Source organism: Indicator indicator, chromosome 2 (assembly GCF_027791375.1).
Source record: "Indicator indicator isolate 239-I01 chromosome 2, UM_Iind_1.1, whole genome shotgun sequence".
NCBI classification, from domain to species: domain Eukaryota; kingdom Metazoa; phylum Chordata; class Aves; order Piciformes; family Indicatoridae; genus Indicator; species Indicator indicator.
In genome coordinates, this window is record NC_072011.1 from 626,381 (window position 1) to 641,739 (window position 15,359).

The following is a 15,359-nucleotide window of genomic DNA, read 5'->3' on the forward strand; positions in this document are numbered from 1 at the left end:
TAGACTGGAGATTAGGAAGACATTCTTTACCATGAGGTGGAGAGACACTGGAACAGGTTGTCCAGAGAGGCTGTGGATGTTGCCTCCTTGGGAGTATTCAAGGCCAAGTTGTATGAGGCCTTGAGTGACCTGGGCTGGTGAGAGGTGTCCCTGCCCATGGCAGGGGGGGTTGGAACTGGATGAGCTTCCAACCCAAATCGTTCTATGATTCCATGATGATATTTTACTCAAGTGGCTAAGGTCAGTGGAGCATTTATCTGAGCAAGGTGCTGGAGGCCCAGCTGGTGTGAAGAGCATGCTGGCTGCGAAGGAGTACATAGGGATGAGAAAAATGGAGAGCAGATCAAACCAGGGAAATGCAAACAAGTAGTAAATGAAGGATTAGCTAACTCTATTTACAATTCAAAGAAAGAGGAGTAGCTATGTGCCACTGGAAAGCTTAAATATTCATGGGGCTGCTGTGGATACTTATACCAACTACTTAACATCTGTTTTGACATGTGTGCTGTTTCTGCCACCACTTATCGGGAGTGAGAGTGGTCACTGTGGTTCCTGTGTAAGAAGGTTCCTCTCTGAAGCTGCCTGCAGTGGAGGAGGAACTGGAGTGAGCAAGGAAAGAAGATTAAGCTCCTTAAATAAAGACAACTGATGGAATGGCTCAGTTGTAGCAGTAAATTAGTACTGTCAGTGCTTCCTTGTTTCTTTACTAGAGGCACAAGTTTAGTGTCCTCAACCGGAATGTGACATCTCCTTCACTACTTGCTTCTTCTCTTATGCAAGCTGGAGATGATGTGTTAATCACAGGCTTAGGAGCTTGGCCTCTAATGAAGAAAAAAAACTGAAACATAATTGAGTTTCAGAATGCCTCTATTGATTTTTCGCATCACTTTAGCGCCCACATTATGACTTTTCATTAATCCTTCACGAATTAGCGTCCCATTCCCACACTGCGGTGCTCAGGCTGCAAATCGCCGGTGCTGAAGTGGCCGTCCGGGTTCTCTCGCTCTGCCCCTGGCTCCGCAGGGCTCCCAAAACAGCCCCGGAGAACGACACGAGCGGCGACCACCCCTAGCAGGCAGCCGTGGGGCACCGGAATCTGGGGAGGGCTCTGCCCGTGGCGGGTGCCTCGCCGAGCACGGGAATAAACAGAGGGCAAAGCCTGGCGGGGAGGCGCGGAGGGCTGGATTTATTTTTTTATTATTTATTTATTTCCCCCGGCAAGCTCACCTTGATGCGGCGGGAGGTTAAAGGCCCGCTCTCGGCAGGGGGAGCTTTGTTTCCTCGGCACAGCTTCGGCACCGGGCGGCGGCACAGCTGCGCTCTGCCCGCACCGCGCCGGGGCCGCAGCCGGCGGGGACTTGGGGTGAGCCCACAGGGAAGGCAGCCCCTGCCGCACCGCCGCTCCTGGGACTCACGGGACTCGCACTCTCTCCCCGGCGCGAGGGGCCGGGGCACGGCAGAGAAGCCGGAGCGGCGGTGCCGGACTGCGCCGCCCCCTCGGGGGGAACAGTCCGTGGATCGCCGGCGCTGCGCTGCCCCGCCCGGGCCGGCCGCGCTCTCCGCTCGCAGCAGGGTCCCGCCGCTGCCGAGACTCGGGGCAGTTTTGTTACTTTCTCGGACTTAAATGGACATTTCCCGGGAGCACGCATAGCCCGCGGGCGCCGCGTCCCGCCGGTCGCCTGCCTCACCGCGGGCACCGCCGCTGCCTTCGCTGCTTTCAGCCCCGGGACGCGGAGCTCCCGGGCATCGCGGCCTCTCGCCTTGCCCCATCCGCCCCCGCCCGCTCGCCCACTGCGAAGCAGGAGCAACAGCTTGCCCGGCCCGGCGGCGAAAGGCACCACCGAGACGCAGCCCGGAGGCCGTGTTCCCCGCGGCTTCTCCGCCGGAGCCGCAGCTTCCTCCGCCCCGTCCCGGGCCGCGGAGCCACGCCGGGCGGCGCGGCGGGGGCTGGTGGCGGGGCTCCGCCGCCCGGGAGAAGAGTGCGCCCTGCGGGGGCGCCCGCTCCCTGGCTAGGGCTCCCGCGGAGCTGCCGCAGCCCGGCCCCGCCGCGCCGGCCGCCCAAAGTGGCCCCTGCCCCCGCGCCCCGCGGGCACCGCCCGGACACCCTCGGCCCCCGCTGCCTCCTGCGGCCCGCCGCCGCGGGCTGTCTGGACGCCGCCGCCCGCGCCCTGCTCCGCCGAGGGCCTGGCGCTCGCCCCGGCTCTCGGGGTGATGCCATGCCCCGTAACCACGGCGGGGAGGAGGGCGGCTCGGCGGGGCTCTGGATGAAGAGCGGAGCGGCGGCGGGCATGAAGGATGTGGAGTCGGGCCGGGGCAGGGCGCTGGCGAGCTCGGCGGCCCGCGGCGACGGCCTGCTGCTCCTGGGCACCGGCGGCACGGCCGCCCCCGCCGGGCTGCGGGAGGGCCGCCGCGGGAAGCACGGCGCCCGCATGAGCCTGTTGGGGAAGCCGCTGTCGTACAGCAGCGGCCCGAGCTGCCGCAGGAACGCCAAGTACCGCCGGCTTCAGAACTACCTGTACAACGTGCTGGAGCGGCCCCGTGGCTGGGCCTTCGTCTACCACGCCTTCGTGTGAGTACCGACCCGCTCCCCGCTCTTCCCGGCCCCCGGGCCGCCGCCTGCTGTTCTACCGCGCTCCGCGGCGCGGACCTGCCGTGCTGCCGCTGTGCTCCCCGAGCATGGCCCCGCGCTCGGCGGCCGGTCCCCGCGGGAGCACAAAGTCCCCGCGAGCTGCGCTAAAAGTGGCCGGGAGTCATCAGAGAGGGCGGGAGAGCCGCAGCCACCTGTGGCGTGGAATATCCGCGCAGCCTTCGGTGGGAGGTGATGGGGAGGGAGGGAGGCAAGCCCGGTACATTGGGCCGAGAGAACCGGAGGGGAGCATAGAACAGCGCTGGGGGAGCACATGCTCGCTTGTCTCCGGGGCACTTAAGGCCGCCGCTTTGCGCGGAGGGGACCGCGACCGCCCCCGGGTTAAAGGGAACGAGGGGTGCCGGCCGCTGGCCAGGATCGCGGCGGGAGCGGCAGGGGATGCATTTTGTTTCGGTGGACAGCGAGCGCAGCCCGGTTAGCCGCAGTTCTGCGCCAGCTGTTTCTCCCCCTTCTCGTGTCGCGGATGTAGCGACTCAGGTGCGCACACCTGCCGCGCGCGGCACCGAGGGCTGCCCCCGAGGAAGGGCGCAGTGGGCAGCCTGTGCCAGCCCGTGCCAGCCCGCTCCTCGGCTCTGCGCTTTTGTGCTTTGCAAGTGCCTCGTCCCGTCCCCTTCCGTCCGAGGAAAGCGGGGACTAAGGGGCAGTCCCGTCGCATTGCACGGTGCGGAGCGGCAGTGTCACCGCGCTGCACGCTTGTGCTGCTTTACTGAGAGGGGCTGGCCGGGGCAAGCCGTGTGAGGGGCAGCTGAGGCCTCAGAATGCTTCAGGTGTCCGCAGGGCCGGTGGGGTTCGTTAGCACTCCCCCCTGTTTTTACGAGTTTCAGTAATATTCGTGAGAGGGCCCTGCTGAAAAGTCTGCCGGGTGGTTCAGCAAGACGTACAGCGCAGTCTTTGTATGGGATCGCAGTCCTGGGTAGAAACGTTGTGCTGAATTAGAGAGGCAGGATGATAGGCATGAGAGGCAGCGCTGTATCGGGATATACGAAGCATTTCTGCGTTTGCCTTCAGAAAATACAAACAAACCAGGAGATTTGATGTATCTGCTGCGACTCTTTCCGTGCTAGTTACCGGAATCAAGCTAGCGGTTAGCAGCAGCTTCAATTAAAAAAAAAAAAAAAAAAAAAAAAAAAAAAAAAAAAAAAAAAAAGGCAACTGCTCCCTAAAAGGTGTTTGATAGCATGCAGTGCTCTTCTAGCAGCAGGGGAATGCCCCCAAACCCTACTTTAATGGAAGTTGTGATAAGTGATAAAAGGTTTTACCCAAAAAATGATTAATAAGTTGCTTTGTGGAGAGATTGATTTGGGAGATCAAAACTGCTGTAGGTAACAAGCGGGAGGAAGATACTTAACATTTCACCCAGTAAAAGGATTCGTGTCCGCTTGGAAGATCTCTTTGTTTTATTATGGAAATGAGCTACAGCTGTGAACTTTCTTCTCGGGCATTTATTTGGGATGTCTTTTTTTTTTGCTGCGTGGGTTCTTAACAGGTGTTACCCTGCGGCGCAGATGGATGTCAATTAGTGTTGCTAGAATTACCGAAGTACTCCCCAGGAATTACCTTCCTGCCGTGCCTGCAGTTGCCACACAAAACCCGTACTGCAGAGAAATTGTGTAGTTGGACCTTTCTTTTGGAGATCATGGTGGAAATTGTTGAAACAAGTAAAGTTTGAGTTTGGAAATAAGGTTGATGAGTTTAAACCTTGGGAAGGGGGGGAGGAGGTATAAAAAAAAAAATCAAATTTAAAAAAGCAAATTTCCAGAGAGAGTGAAGTCATGACACAGCAGCACTGTAAACAAGGCAGCTTGCCAGCTGCGTTTAGATCATTGCCTGCACAGAAAGAGTGCCAGTTTCAATTTTTTAATTGCAAATGGCAATTTTGGCAGCTGTAAATGCCAGCATTAGAACTTTTATCTGAGCAGATCTGTGGGAAAGAGCTTGAGACAGTACTGTGCTATAAAGGCATCTAGTCCAGACTACCTCCTTTAAGTATCTGTCACTGCTGTGGTGCTTAAGGCACCTTCGAAGTTCTGCTGGATTTCAGTTTGACAGCCACCCTAGAAATTATTTTCAGAGATTTATATCATTCTAAGTTAATGAGTACCAGATATTCTGAGAATATTTTTGGTGGGATTTGTTACTTCTTTTTTCCCCAGTCACCTGATCAAATACCAATTGCATTTTGGCAAACATAGTTGCTTACAGAATGAGACAAACAAACAAAACCCTGAACTGTTTGGAGAGGGGGGGGAAGTCTTGAGACAAGCCATGACTAAGTACATGGATGAGATGTCTGCTCCTACCTCTGCTAAGCTATTCCTGCCTGCAGCAGAGCCTGTTAGAGCTCTCTGCAGAGAGAGAGCTCTATTCCTGTTGCAGGAAGGGAGCTGTCTGGGGTGAGACCTGGGGTGCAGATTCTTGGTCTCCTGAAATGAAGCTCATTCTGATGTGCAGGCTGAAGTAATGCCAGGCTGGGGGTTCAGTGTTTCAGTTTTAAGTCTTTGATCTAGGAGTTTATTTAGGTTTGCCTGTTTGCTTTTGGAATAAGGAGTGGGGAATTAAGCATTAGTTACAAACAAGAAACGGTCCCAGGGGTAATATTTTTCCTTTCTCATTTCCATAGCGAAATGACTCTAGAGATGAAAATTATCCAGTTTGCTTCTCTCTTTATTTTGTTTTTTGCCTTTTTGAATAAGAGAGAAATAGGCCAACCACCTGAGGAATGAGTCATTCAGGAGTCAATTGCTTTGTTTGTTTGTAAACAGAAACTTGCCATTCGCTGGGAACAGACAACTGTTTGGTAAACTTTTAATACTATAGGAAGGATTTATTCTTGACTTCAGTACAGTTGTGCTGCAGAGTAGAGCCATCAATTCCACATTTCTTGGTTCCTGTTTGTGCACCTCGGTAGTTCTCTCTCTGCAGCTCTCTTTATAGGGGCTCCTTCCTCTTCCCCTCCCCCACCCCCTCCCCCCCCCCCCCCAAGTTAGAAATCATAGAATCACAGAATTGTCAGGGTTGGAAGGGACCTCAAGGCTCATCCAGTCCCAACCCCCTGCCATGGCTGTCTCCAGAGCAGAGCAGCTCCAGCCCTCTGCTCATCCTCATGGCCCTTCTTTGGACATCTTCCAGCACCTCTAGCTCCTTCTTGTACTTGGGGTTCCAGAACTGGATGCAGTACTCCAGGTGGGATCTTTCCTGCAGGTTTGTGAAAAACTGCTTTTCAGCAGCACCGAAAGTATGAACACATAGCAAAGTCAGAACAGAACATTTGTGCCTTTTGTGAGCAATGAGTCAGTAACTTAAACTCCTGCTAGTGAAATATTGATGCCACCCCACCTCACCTCCACGGGGAGCATGTGCACGTTGGACACTGCACACCTACCTCGAGGTGCTGGCAGGTTGGAACTTTTCAAAAGCATCACCCTGGGATGTCACAGCATCTCCTGCTCTTCATTTAGGTTATTTGGGGTTGTTTGGGTTGATAGAATCCTACAGGATGTTGCATTAGAATGATCAAAGGGGAAGTCCAGATTTGCTGCAAATTGAACTTTGGGTTTCATCTTTACTGGTTGTGAGGGTTTTGTGTTATTTTTGTTCTTAGCTAATGTGCTGAAAAGGAGATGGCTTGAGATGCTCAGGACAAACCCTTGCTCTTTGATACTATTAATAGTGGTAGGATATAATTAGCTGCAGAAGCTTCCTAATTTGACATGTTAGGTTTATTTCAGGAGTAATAAAATTTCTGTTCCTTACTTCTTTTTAACATATCCTTTCTGATCTTTTTAATATATTCTTTCTGACCTCTTTTTAATCTGTTTCATGCAGAAGCCTTGTGAGGATGTCCTCCTCTTTCCAAAGCCACCACCTTTTGCTCTGGAAGCTTCTGAATCCCAAATGGTAGGGCTGGGTGCATGCACCAGGGCAGTATGACTTTGCATGACCTCTCTGGACAGTTTTCCATGGGCATCATTTCTTTTGGCCGCTGCTGGAGATCAGATACGGTGCTGGAGGAATGTTAAGGGCCTGCAGGATGTTCTTGTGCCTCGTGTACTTGATGGAAAAAGGCTGTAAAATTATTTCTGGGGGGAAAAAAAAACCCAAACCACCAAATTAATTACAAACTCTAATGATACCATCAAAGATGTAACTGGATCTTTTAGTTTGGCAGGTCTGCCGGAAAGGGCACAGCTTACTAATGATCAGATGGCTTTGGAACAGCAGAGTCTTTGCATGTGAGCTAACAGCACTGTATCATCCTGTACCATTTGTATAATTAGGCAGCTTCCACATTCTGATTAGAAGGACAATCATCTGCATCAGCCTCAATACTTGCTTTTTTTTTTTTCCTCTTGCTGCCAGAAAGTAGGAGAAATTGTTTTGCTTCTTCATGTTATCCATCTCAAGGCACCGAGTTCCAGGAGCTCTGTAGGTAGATCTGTGGATTTCATCTCTTGAAGACTCACTTCAGAGGCAAGGTCTAATGCTGTTAGCACAACAGTACCTATTTATACATGTGTGTTTTTATAAATAACAGCATGAGATTTACAACTAAGAAATGATTGGGTTGCCAGCATCAGTGCAGGGGCAAGGCAAAACTTCCTGAGTACTAAGAAGGTAATGAAACTGACTCTGGAAGTGTAACGGCTGAAATTCATCAGACATCTCTCAGGGAGTGGCAGTGAATGCTGGTGGAGGTTTAGATGCCCTTCAGTACAAGTCTGCAGTGGTTTGCCACATCTGAAGCAGTATTGTGATGCTCAGTATGTGCACAGTTCTCACTTCAGTGGCGTTTGGAAGGGACCTTTGGAAGGTACCCAGTCCAACTGGAATCCTCCACAGCCTTCCCATTTGTGTCAGACAGGCTTTGTCTAGGCAGGCCTTAAACTTCATGGGACAGAGGTCTCACCTTCCTGCTGGGTAACCTGCAGGTCTGCAACACCCACTGGTTACAAAAAAAAGGCTTCTGACTAGGGGAGGGAAGGATTGAGAACCAACGTGAACCTCCCAAGTAGCAGTTTATGGTCATTGCCCCTTTAGGTATCATCTTTGGCTGGACATTAGGAAAAAAAAAATAAAGAGAAAGAGTGGTCAGAGAGGTGGTTGAGTCCCCAGGGCTGGCTGTGTTTGAAGGTGGTTTGGCTGTGGTGCTTGGGGCTGTGGTTTAGGGGTGAGCCTTGCAGAGTAGGGTTAATGGTTGGGCTTGGAGATCCTGAGGGGCTTCTCCAGCCTGAATGTTTCTGTGGTTCTGTGATCTGGCACTAGCAACAGTTTGGCTTCTTTATCCTAGTATGTTCCTTTCAGCTGGTAGGCTGTTACTGGATCACCCTCTTGCCATGCTGAGCAAGCTCAACTCCCTCAGCTTCTCTGTGGAACACTCAATCTGGAGACGCCCAACTATCTTGGTTACTATCCTGCATCTCTTCCAGCTTCTGCACATCCCTGTTCAGCTGGGGGAGGGTGATGTGATAACTGGGTGACTCTGTTGGCTTGAAATTACCACCATGAGGCATGAGGCCACCTGAAGTAGGGAAGAAAATAACTTTCTTCAGCCTGCTGGCCCCACTCCTCTGACAGCTGCACACTGCTTGCCTGACTTCTGGTGAGGGCAGGCTGTTGGCTTGTGCTCAAACTGTTGTGTCCAGAGGAATACCCTTTCTGGGGGGCCTGCCACTCAGACAAGGGGTTCCTCTCACATGTGGGTGCAGCACATGCAGACCTCTGCTTTGCTCTTAGTTAGACCTCACTGGTTTTTAGCTTCACATCCTGTATTTCCCTGTGCTGCTCAGTCACTGTGCACTTAGCAGAGAGATGGAGATACAGCAGTCAGTAAAGCAGCCCTGCACTTCCTTCCTGATGGGCAGAGACTATGAAATGCTGAACAGTTCCTCATTCATAGAATCACAGAATTGTCAGGGTTGGAAGGGACCTCAAGGCTCATCCAGTCCCAAACCCCTGCCATGGGCAGGGACACCTCACACCACAGCAGGTTGCTCACAGCCACATCCAGCCTGGCTGCAAAAACCTCCAGGGATGAGGCTTCCACCACCTCCTGGGCAACCTGTGCCAGTGTCTCACCACCCTCATGGGGAGGAACTTCTTAACATGCAATCTGAATCTCCCCATTTCTAGTTTTGTTCCATTCCCTCCAGTCCTGTCACTCCCTGACACCCTCAAAAGTCCCTCCCCAGCTTTCTTGTAGCCACCTTCAGACACTGGAAGGCCAGAAGAAGGTCTCCTGGGAGCCTTCTCCTCTCCAGACTGCACAACCCCAACTGTCTGTCTGTCTCCAGACCAGAGCAGCTCCAGCCCTCTGCTCATCCTTGTGGCCCTCTTTCCTGGTGTTGTTCATGGACAGCAGCACTCCCTGTCTGGGGCAATAAATAACGTTTAGCTTCTCTCTCTCTTTTTTTTTGCTGGGGAGCTGTTGCCTGCCTCAGGATTTGGGTAGGTAGCTGTCAGGGATGTTCATCCTGTGATGTACACTTACCTTCGTAAAACTCTACCTCATGGTTTGTTCTCTGAGGCTTGACATCTCCTTTGTGCTGACCTTACCTTCTGACTCCAGAGCAGTGAGCCAGGGGAAACAGCTGATGTGCCATAAAAATCGAACCTGATCCTCAGCCTTCTAGAGAGAAGAGAAGAGAACAAGAGGCTGTCTTTGAGAAAGATTCACCAAGACCTGGGCTGGGGAAAGGTTCATGCACGTGGACCTGCTCCTATTTCCCACGAGGCTTATTTCTCAGATGAGATTAGGAATTGTCTAGGAAGGTGGATTTTGGATAGTATCTTAGGTTAGTGTTCAAACAAGTGCCCAGCCTTTGTGAGCAGAGTCTGCTGTCGCTTCTCCAGCTCCAAGAAAAGGTCAGTTAGCAGCTTTCTTTATAAGTAGCTTACCTTTTTGTTTTTGTTTATTTTTTTTTGTTTTCAGCACCTAGCATTTTATTTGGGGTGAGAGTCCTATCATGGGTCTGTTTCTCTTGATTTGTCAGTCTTGGGTGTGATGTTTCTTTTCCTCCTTGTTGAGTGTGGTGTGTGATGTGGGGACTCTTGGGGAGCTTTCTGTGTTCTCATATGGTGAAAGAAGCTGCCTGGAGTGACAGATATTGCCCAGGGGGTTGGATGATCCTATTGTGATGGTTTGAAACTGTCTTTTTAATTTTTCCTTGCAAAGTTCAAAACAGAGAAAGAGTGTAAATAAGTCACTATTGGGTGTAAGAGATCAAAATACTGATTGTTCTAAACACTTCCATTGGATAGATAGAAATGTTTAAGAACTATTACCCAAAACAAAGTAGGCACTCTGCACACTCTGCGTTCGGCAGTGGGGGCAGTTGCTGGGCTGTCTGGCTGCTGTTTCTTCTTCTCTTCTGGCTGAAGATAACACACTGACCTTGGCAGCTAAGTTAACAACTTTCTGCTCTAACTAACTCTGCTTTCTGTCCAAGGGGGGTTTGGGGGAAAGCTCCTGGGAGAGGGAGGCCTCTTTGGGAAGGGTCAACTTTGGGGGGAAGCAAAGGGAGATTGGTTGTAATTTTCTGTTGATTATATATATATATATTTGTAAATGTTGTGAATTTTGTATATTTGTACATATTCATTGCATTTCATCATAGATTGTAGATTCTGCTTTGTAAATACACCTTTCATTCGCTTCCAGACTGAGCTAGCCTGGTTATTGTCGGTGGGGGGGGAATTTCAGCTCACACTGACTCACCTATGTACATCCTATGGCATTCAATATGTGCTGTCCCCAAGAAGGAGTTGTTGTAGAGGCTGCATAAAGTGTTAGGAGGGAGGGGACAGGGACAGGCTCTGCTCAGTTGCACCCTGGGACAGGACAAGAGGCAATGGATGGAAACTGCAGCACAGGAGGCTCCACCTCAACATGAGGAGGAACTTCTTGACTGGGAGGGTGCCAGAGCCCTGGAGCAGGCTGCCCAGAGAGGTTGTGGAGTCTCCTTGTGTGGAGCCTTTGCAGCCCTGTCTGGATGTGTTCCTGTGTCACCTGTGCTGGATTCTCTGCTCCTGCTCTGGCAGGGGGGCTTGGACTGGAAGCTCTCCAGAGGTCCCTTCCAACCCCTGACACCCTGTGAGCACTGTGATAAAGGTTTTAATTGCCTCAGAGACTGTATTTGCCAGGTAGATTTTCAGAGGAGGCTCTAGCTGATAGCTTAATCAGCTTTCCTTCCCTCCCAAATACTTTTAAAGTTTCTGTGGTGTTCCACTTCTTAAAGCAAAAGTATTATCTATAGAGACTTGATGCTCTTTCCATGCTCCAGGTCTGGCTGTGTTTTTAATGGCTGTTCTCCCTGGTTTACTGTTGTTTGTAGCTTAGATTTCCTGAACTGGATGAAATTATAACTGATCCATTTTTTAAAGTGTTTTTTGCAGTAATTGCAAATAATTTCTAGCTCCAGCCAATTGGAATACCAGTAATCCTTCATTCATCAGCAGTGATTTCCCAATTAATGAGAGTAAACATCATTAATCTATTTGCTTAATGCTCATAAAAATGCAGTGAATGCTTTCATCACAGTTTCAGTGGGAAGGGAAAGCACAGACTTTGTAACTTTTTCTGAATCTTTTCATGGAGAAAATATACAGAAGGAGGAAAACACTTCTATTCCTAGATGATGTAAACTCCTGACACTGCAAATAAAACTTCACTGCTCTGAGGTAATTGTTTCTTAATAACTCAAAGGTAGAGCTTAATTGCCAAGTGCTTAACATTTTAGGTGGTGCATATTTGCATGGCCATAAATGTCTGGGGAAAATTAATGAGGCTTGCAACTGATCTTAATTGAAACAGGAGTGACTTTGCTGCACACTGAGCTGTGGTTTGGAATCACAGAATTGTCAGGGTTGGGAGGGACCTCAAGGCTCATCCAGTTCCAATCCCCCTGCCATGCGCAGGGACACCTCACACCAGATCAGGTTGCTCAGAGCCACCTCCAGCCTGGCCTTGAACACCGCCTGCATGAAGAATATTATCTAGTGGCAAATCTTTCCCATGTGTACATAACAGACAGGAGCTGCTACCTTACTCAAAATGGCAGAGGCAGATGTTTACTCTTACAATAAATGTTGCTTTTGGTTTTTCTTTCCTTTGCAAACCATGAACACATTCCTGGCTTTTTAAATTCATATTAATGCATCAGGATTCACTTCTAACCATGTATTATAGAAACAGCACTGACCTGGGGCAAATGGAAATTTTTTCTCCTTTCTTGTTTTCTCTGCGAGTTTTGGTTTGGTTTTCTTTGGGGCTTTTTGTTTGCTTGTTTGGTTCCTTTTTTTGTTTGGTTGGTTGGGTTGGGTTGGGTTGGGTTGGTTTTTCAAGTCTGGTTTGCAGATTCCCTGTGAGGGAGCAGATGTAGATTACCCAAGGGACTGCCAGCACAGGTCAGCTAAGGTAGAAAACTCATCATCTAGGCAGCTTATCAGCAAGACAATTATAAGCAATTAATTGCTGTGTTCATGTGCAAAGCAAACTTCCTTTGAAGACGTTGATTAAAGTTCAAAGGCTGTCTTAGAGGTCAGCTGCACTTCATCAAGGAGTCTCTTCAGTTCTCTGCTCAGCACTAGGTGGATGTGGAGATAGCTGCCTGCTCTGCTGTGTAATTGCGTTACAGGAAGCTCAGCAAAACCTTCATCACTTTGGGCACTGAAGTGTGGTCTCAGGCAGTGCCTTCTGCTTGAAAAGCTGTGTGATTGCTTCTTAATATATCCAGCCTGGTCCAGTGATTCAGAGGGGACACACGCACACACAAATCTTCCAGCTAGACCAATCTGAATTTCTCTGCTTGGCCTTCAGCCAAGCAAAATCTCGAGACATAAATATTTCCCTTGACAGAGATGGACACAGATCTCCACGTAAGCATTCAGCAAGGAGTCAGTGATCTTCAAAGGCCTGCAGTACCTGCAGCTTCCTTTCATTATTCTGTTGTGCATTCAGTGGGTGATTCACTTTTTTTTCTTTTCCCTCCCCACTTGTATAGAGTGAAGCTCATGTTCTGAAACTGATTGGGAGTAATGAAGAAAGGAAGCTCTGCACCAGCCCACTTCTTGATTTCAGCAATACATTCCTGTTTGTCTTGGCTCCCTTCTTGCTCTCAGACTCCCTGCTTTAGCAGTGGGAACATACTACTTCTTTGCAAGAGTTCTGTAGGGTTTTAATGCTTTTGTTGTAGCCATACCTGATAGCTTAGGGCAACAACAGGCTGCTGGCAGGAGTCAGACATGGTCAAACCAAGAGAGTGAAAACTTTCTGCTTTGAGAGGGGAAAAATGCTACTGAACACATTCAGATGCTTCCCTAGTGTCGCAGATTGGAGCATCTGCACACACCCTTTTGAGGTCATTCAGTCATAAGTAGAATCTGACTTCTCCTAGGGCACTGCATTGAACTGCTTTGTGTATAGCCTAAGCTCATCTGTAACCACAGTGCCTGAGAACTACCCATTAGAAGCAAGAGCACAACTCTTCCTCTTCCAAGCTCTGCTGGCAGGACTGCACTTAGAAGTTACTGCTGGGGCCTTTTTAAACAAGCATGAAGATCTTGCCATACCTGACTGAGGGGCTCTTTTGTGGGAAGATGAAGATGAAATACTATTTTGGATGTGTTTCTGTAAGTCGTGGGGGTGGAGGGACAGGGATCCTTGGCAGTGAGTTTGGGCAGTGGGTCAGTCCCCCCAGGGGACAGCTCTGCATCAGTGCCCATGTCTGCTCAGGGGTGAGACTGCCACAGCATTGGGGAGTGAGAGGTGAGGGCTCAAAGCCACAAGGGCAGGCTGGAGTGCACTCTGCACTGCACCCAGAGCTGGTGATGTCCTCTTCACAGGCTCACAGGATGTCAGGGGTTGGAAGAGACCTCTGGAGAGCCTCCAGTCCAACCACCCTGCCAGAGCAGGACTGTAGAATCCAGCACAGGTCACACAGGAATGCATCCAGATGGGTCTTGAAAGTCTCCAGAGAAGGAGACTCTTCCCTTCAGGTGGCCCAGCACCAGAGAAGAAGCATTTCCCTGTGGCCACAAAAATCTTGCAGCCAACTCATCAGCTTGAAAAACTCCTTTTCATCCAAGGAAGTTCTGCTGACTGAGGGTAGAAGCAGGCTTTGAAATCATTAGGAGGAAAGAAGCCTCTGTGTCTGCTCTTGTCCCTGTGCAGCTAATACCTTGCTGTGGACTCGGGGTTGCTCTTTTTCCCCAGGCAGCAGATGAACCATAGCCACAGGAAGCAGCACAGCCTCGCTCTTTGTATGGGTGGCAGGAGATGTACAGCAGCTTGCAGGTGCGTGTGCAGTGGGGATGGAAGGAGAACCTGTACTGCACCTGGAAGGTTTTGCCTTAGGCCTCTACCTCAGACCCTTCTGGAGAGCAGCTGGAGGGCAGAACTTAGAATCACAGAGCCATTTAGGTCAGAAAAGGCCTTTAAGATCATCATCTCCAACTGTAAATCTGACACTGCCAAGTCCACCACTAAACCATGTCCCTAAGTGCCAGATACCTGCAGGGATGGTGACTCAGCCACTTTCCTGGGCAGCCTTGGGCTTCTCAACCCTTTTGGAGAAGACATTTTGATCTCATATCCAACCTAAACCTCCCAAGGAAAAACTTGAGGCCATTTCCTTTCATCATGTCACTTGGGAAAAAGGATCTACATCCACCTTGCTTCAACCTCCTTGCAAGCTCCTTCCACCATGCCCTTGGCCCAGTCCACTCCTTTTTAGTAGAAATGTTGATGAAATGATGTTTTGTTTTCAGGGAGGTTCCAGCACACTTCCTGTGCAGCTGCAGATAGCTGCAGTAAGTAGACAGACTCCTCAGAGATTCAGCCATCTCATCTGGGGGTGCTTCTGTCTTGGAGGGCTCCCAACTGCAGCTGGAGGCTGAAGGCGAAGCAGAAAAGAGAAAAAAAGAGTTTTGCCATTTCCCCTTTTATTAAGTGGCATGGAGCACTGCCTGGGGAGGAGAGGCTGAGAGCCCTGGGGGTGCTTAGTCTGGAGAGGAGAAGGCTGAGAGGGATCTGATCAATGTCTCTCAATAGCTGAGGGCTGGGGGGCAGGAGGGAGGGGACAGGGACAGGCTCTGCTCAGTTGCAGCCTGGGATAGGCCAAGGGGCAATGGATGGAAACTGCAGCACAGGAGGTTCCACCTCAACAGGAGGAGGAACTTCTTGACTGGGAGGGTCCCAGAGCCCTGGAGCAGGCTGCCCAGACAGGTTGTGGAGTCTCCTTGTGTGGAGACTTTGCAGCCCTGTCTGGATATGTTCCTGTGTGACCTGTGCTGGATTCTCTGCTCCTGCTCTGGCAGGGTTTGGACTGGGAGAACTCCAGAGGTCCCTTCCAACCCCTGACACCCTGTGAGCCTGTGTAAAGAGTGAGCAGAAGTACCACTGCCAGTCAATTATTGGATACAAACAAAACATGTTACTGATCTTCCCATTGTTCCTCCATTGAGCTCTTGGCCTGTGTGCAGATCGGAGGAAATGATCACTAATATTTTTACTACAACATGAACATTTTTATTCAGTACCTGATTGTCTTTCTGATAGCTTTTCCTCTGATAAATGTTGGTGTAGATCTCCTTGCTGAGACTGAGCTTCCTCTGGTTTATTCCCATCTGGGTCCTCTCCCTGCTGGAGCTTCAGCCTCTTTTTAGCTGCTCTTGAGGGTTGTTTGATGGGAAGGCTTGGGGCAGTGTGGCTGGAAAG

The 15,359-nt window shown here is 50.4% G+C and overlaps 1 protein-coding gene across 5 annotated transcripts in view; it reads left to right on the top strand.

The window, feature by feature from the left end:
• The first annotated feature begins 2,213 nt into the window (after positions 1-2,213).
• The window catches only part of KCNQ5 (potassium voltage-gated channel subfamily Q member 5), a 272,790-nt gene continuing 259,644 nt past the window's right edge, over positions 2,214-15,359 (top strand). For 4 of the 5 annotated variants that reach the window (XM_054393477.1, XM_054393501.1, XM_054393485.1 and 1 more), the window contains exon 1: positions 2,217-2,569. In XM_054393477.1, the coding sequence (XP_054249452.1) occupies positions 2,217-2,569 (353 nt within the window). Of the gene's footprint in view, positions 2,570-15,359 lie in introns of all 5 variants that reach the window. The other variant, XM_054393509.1, reaches the window with a different exon arrangement.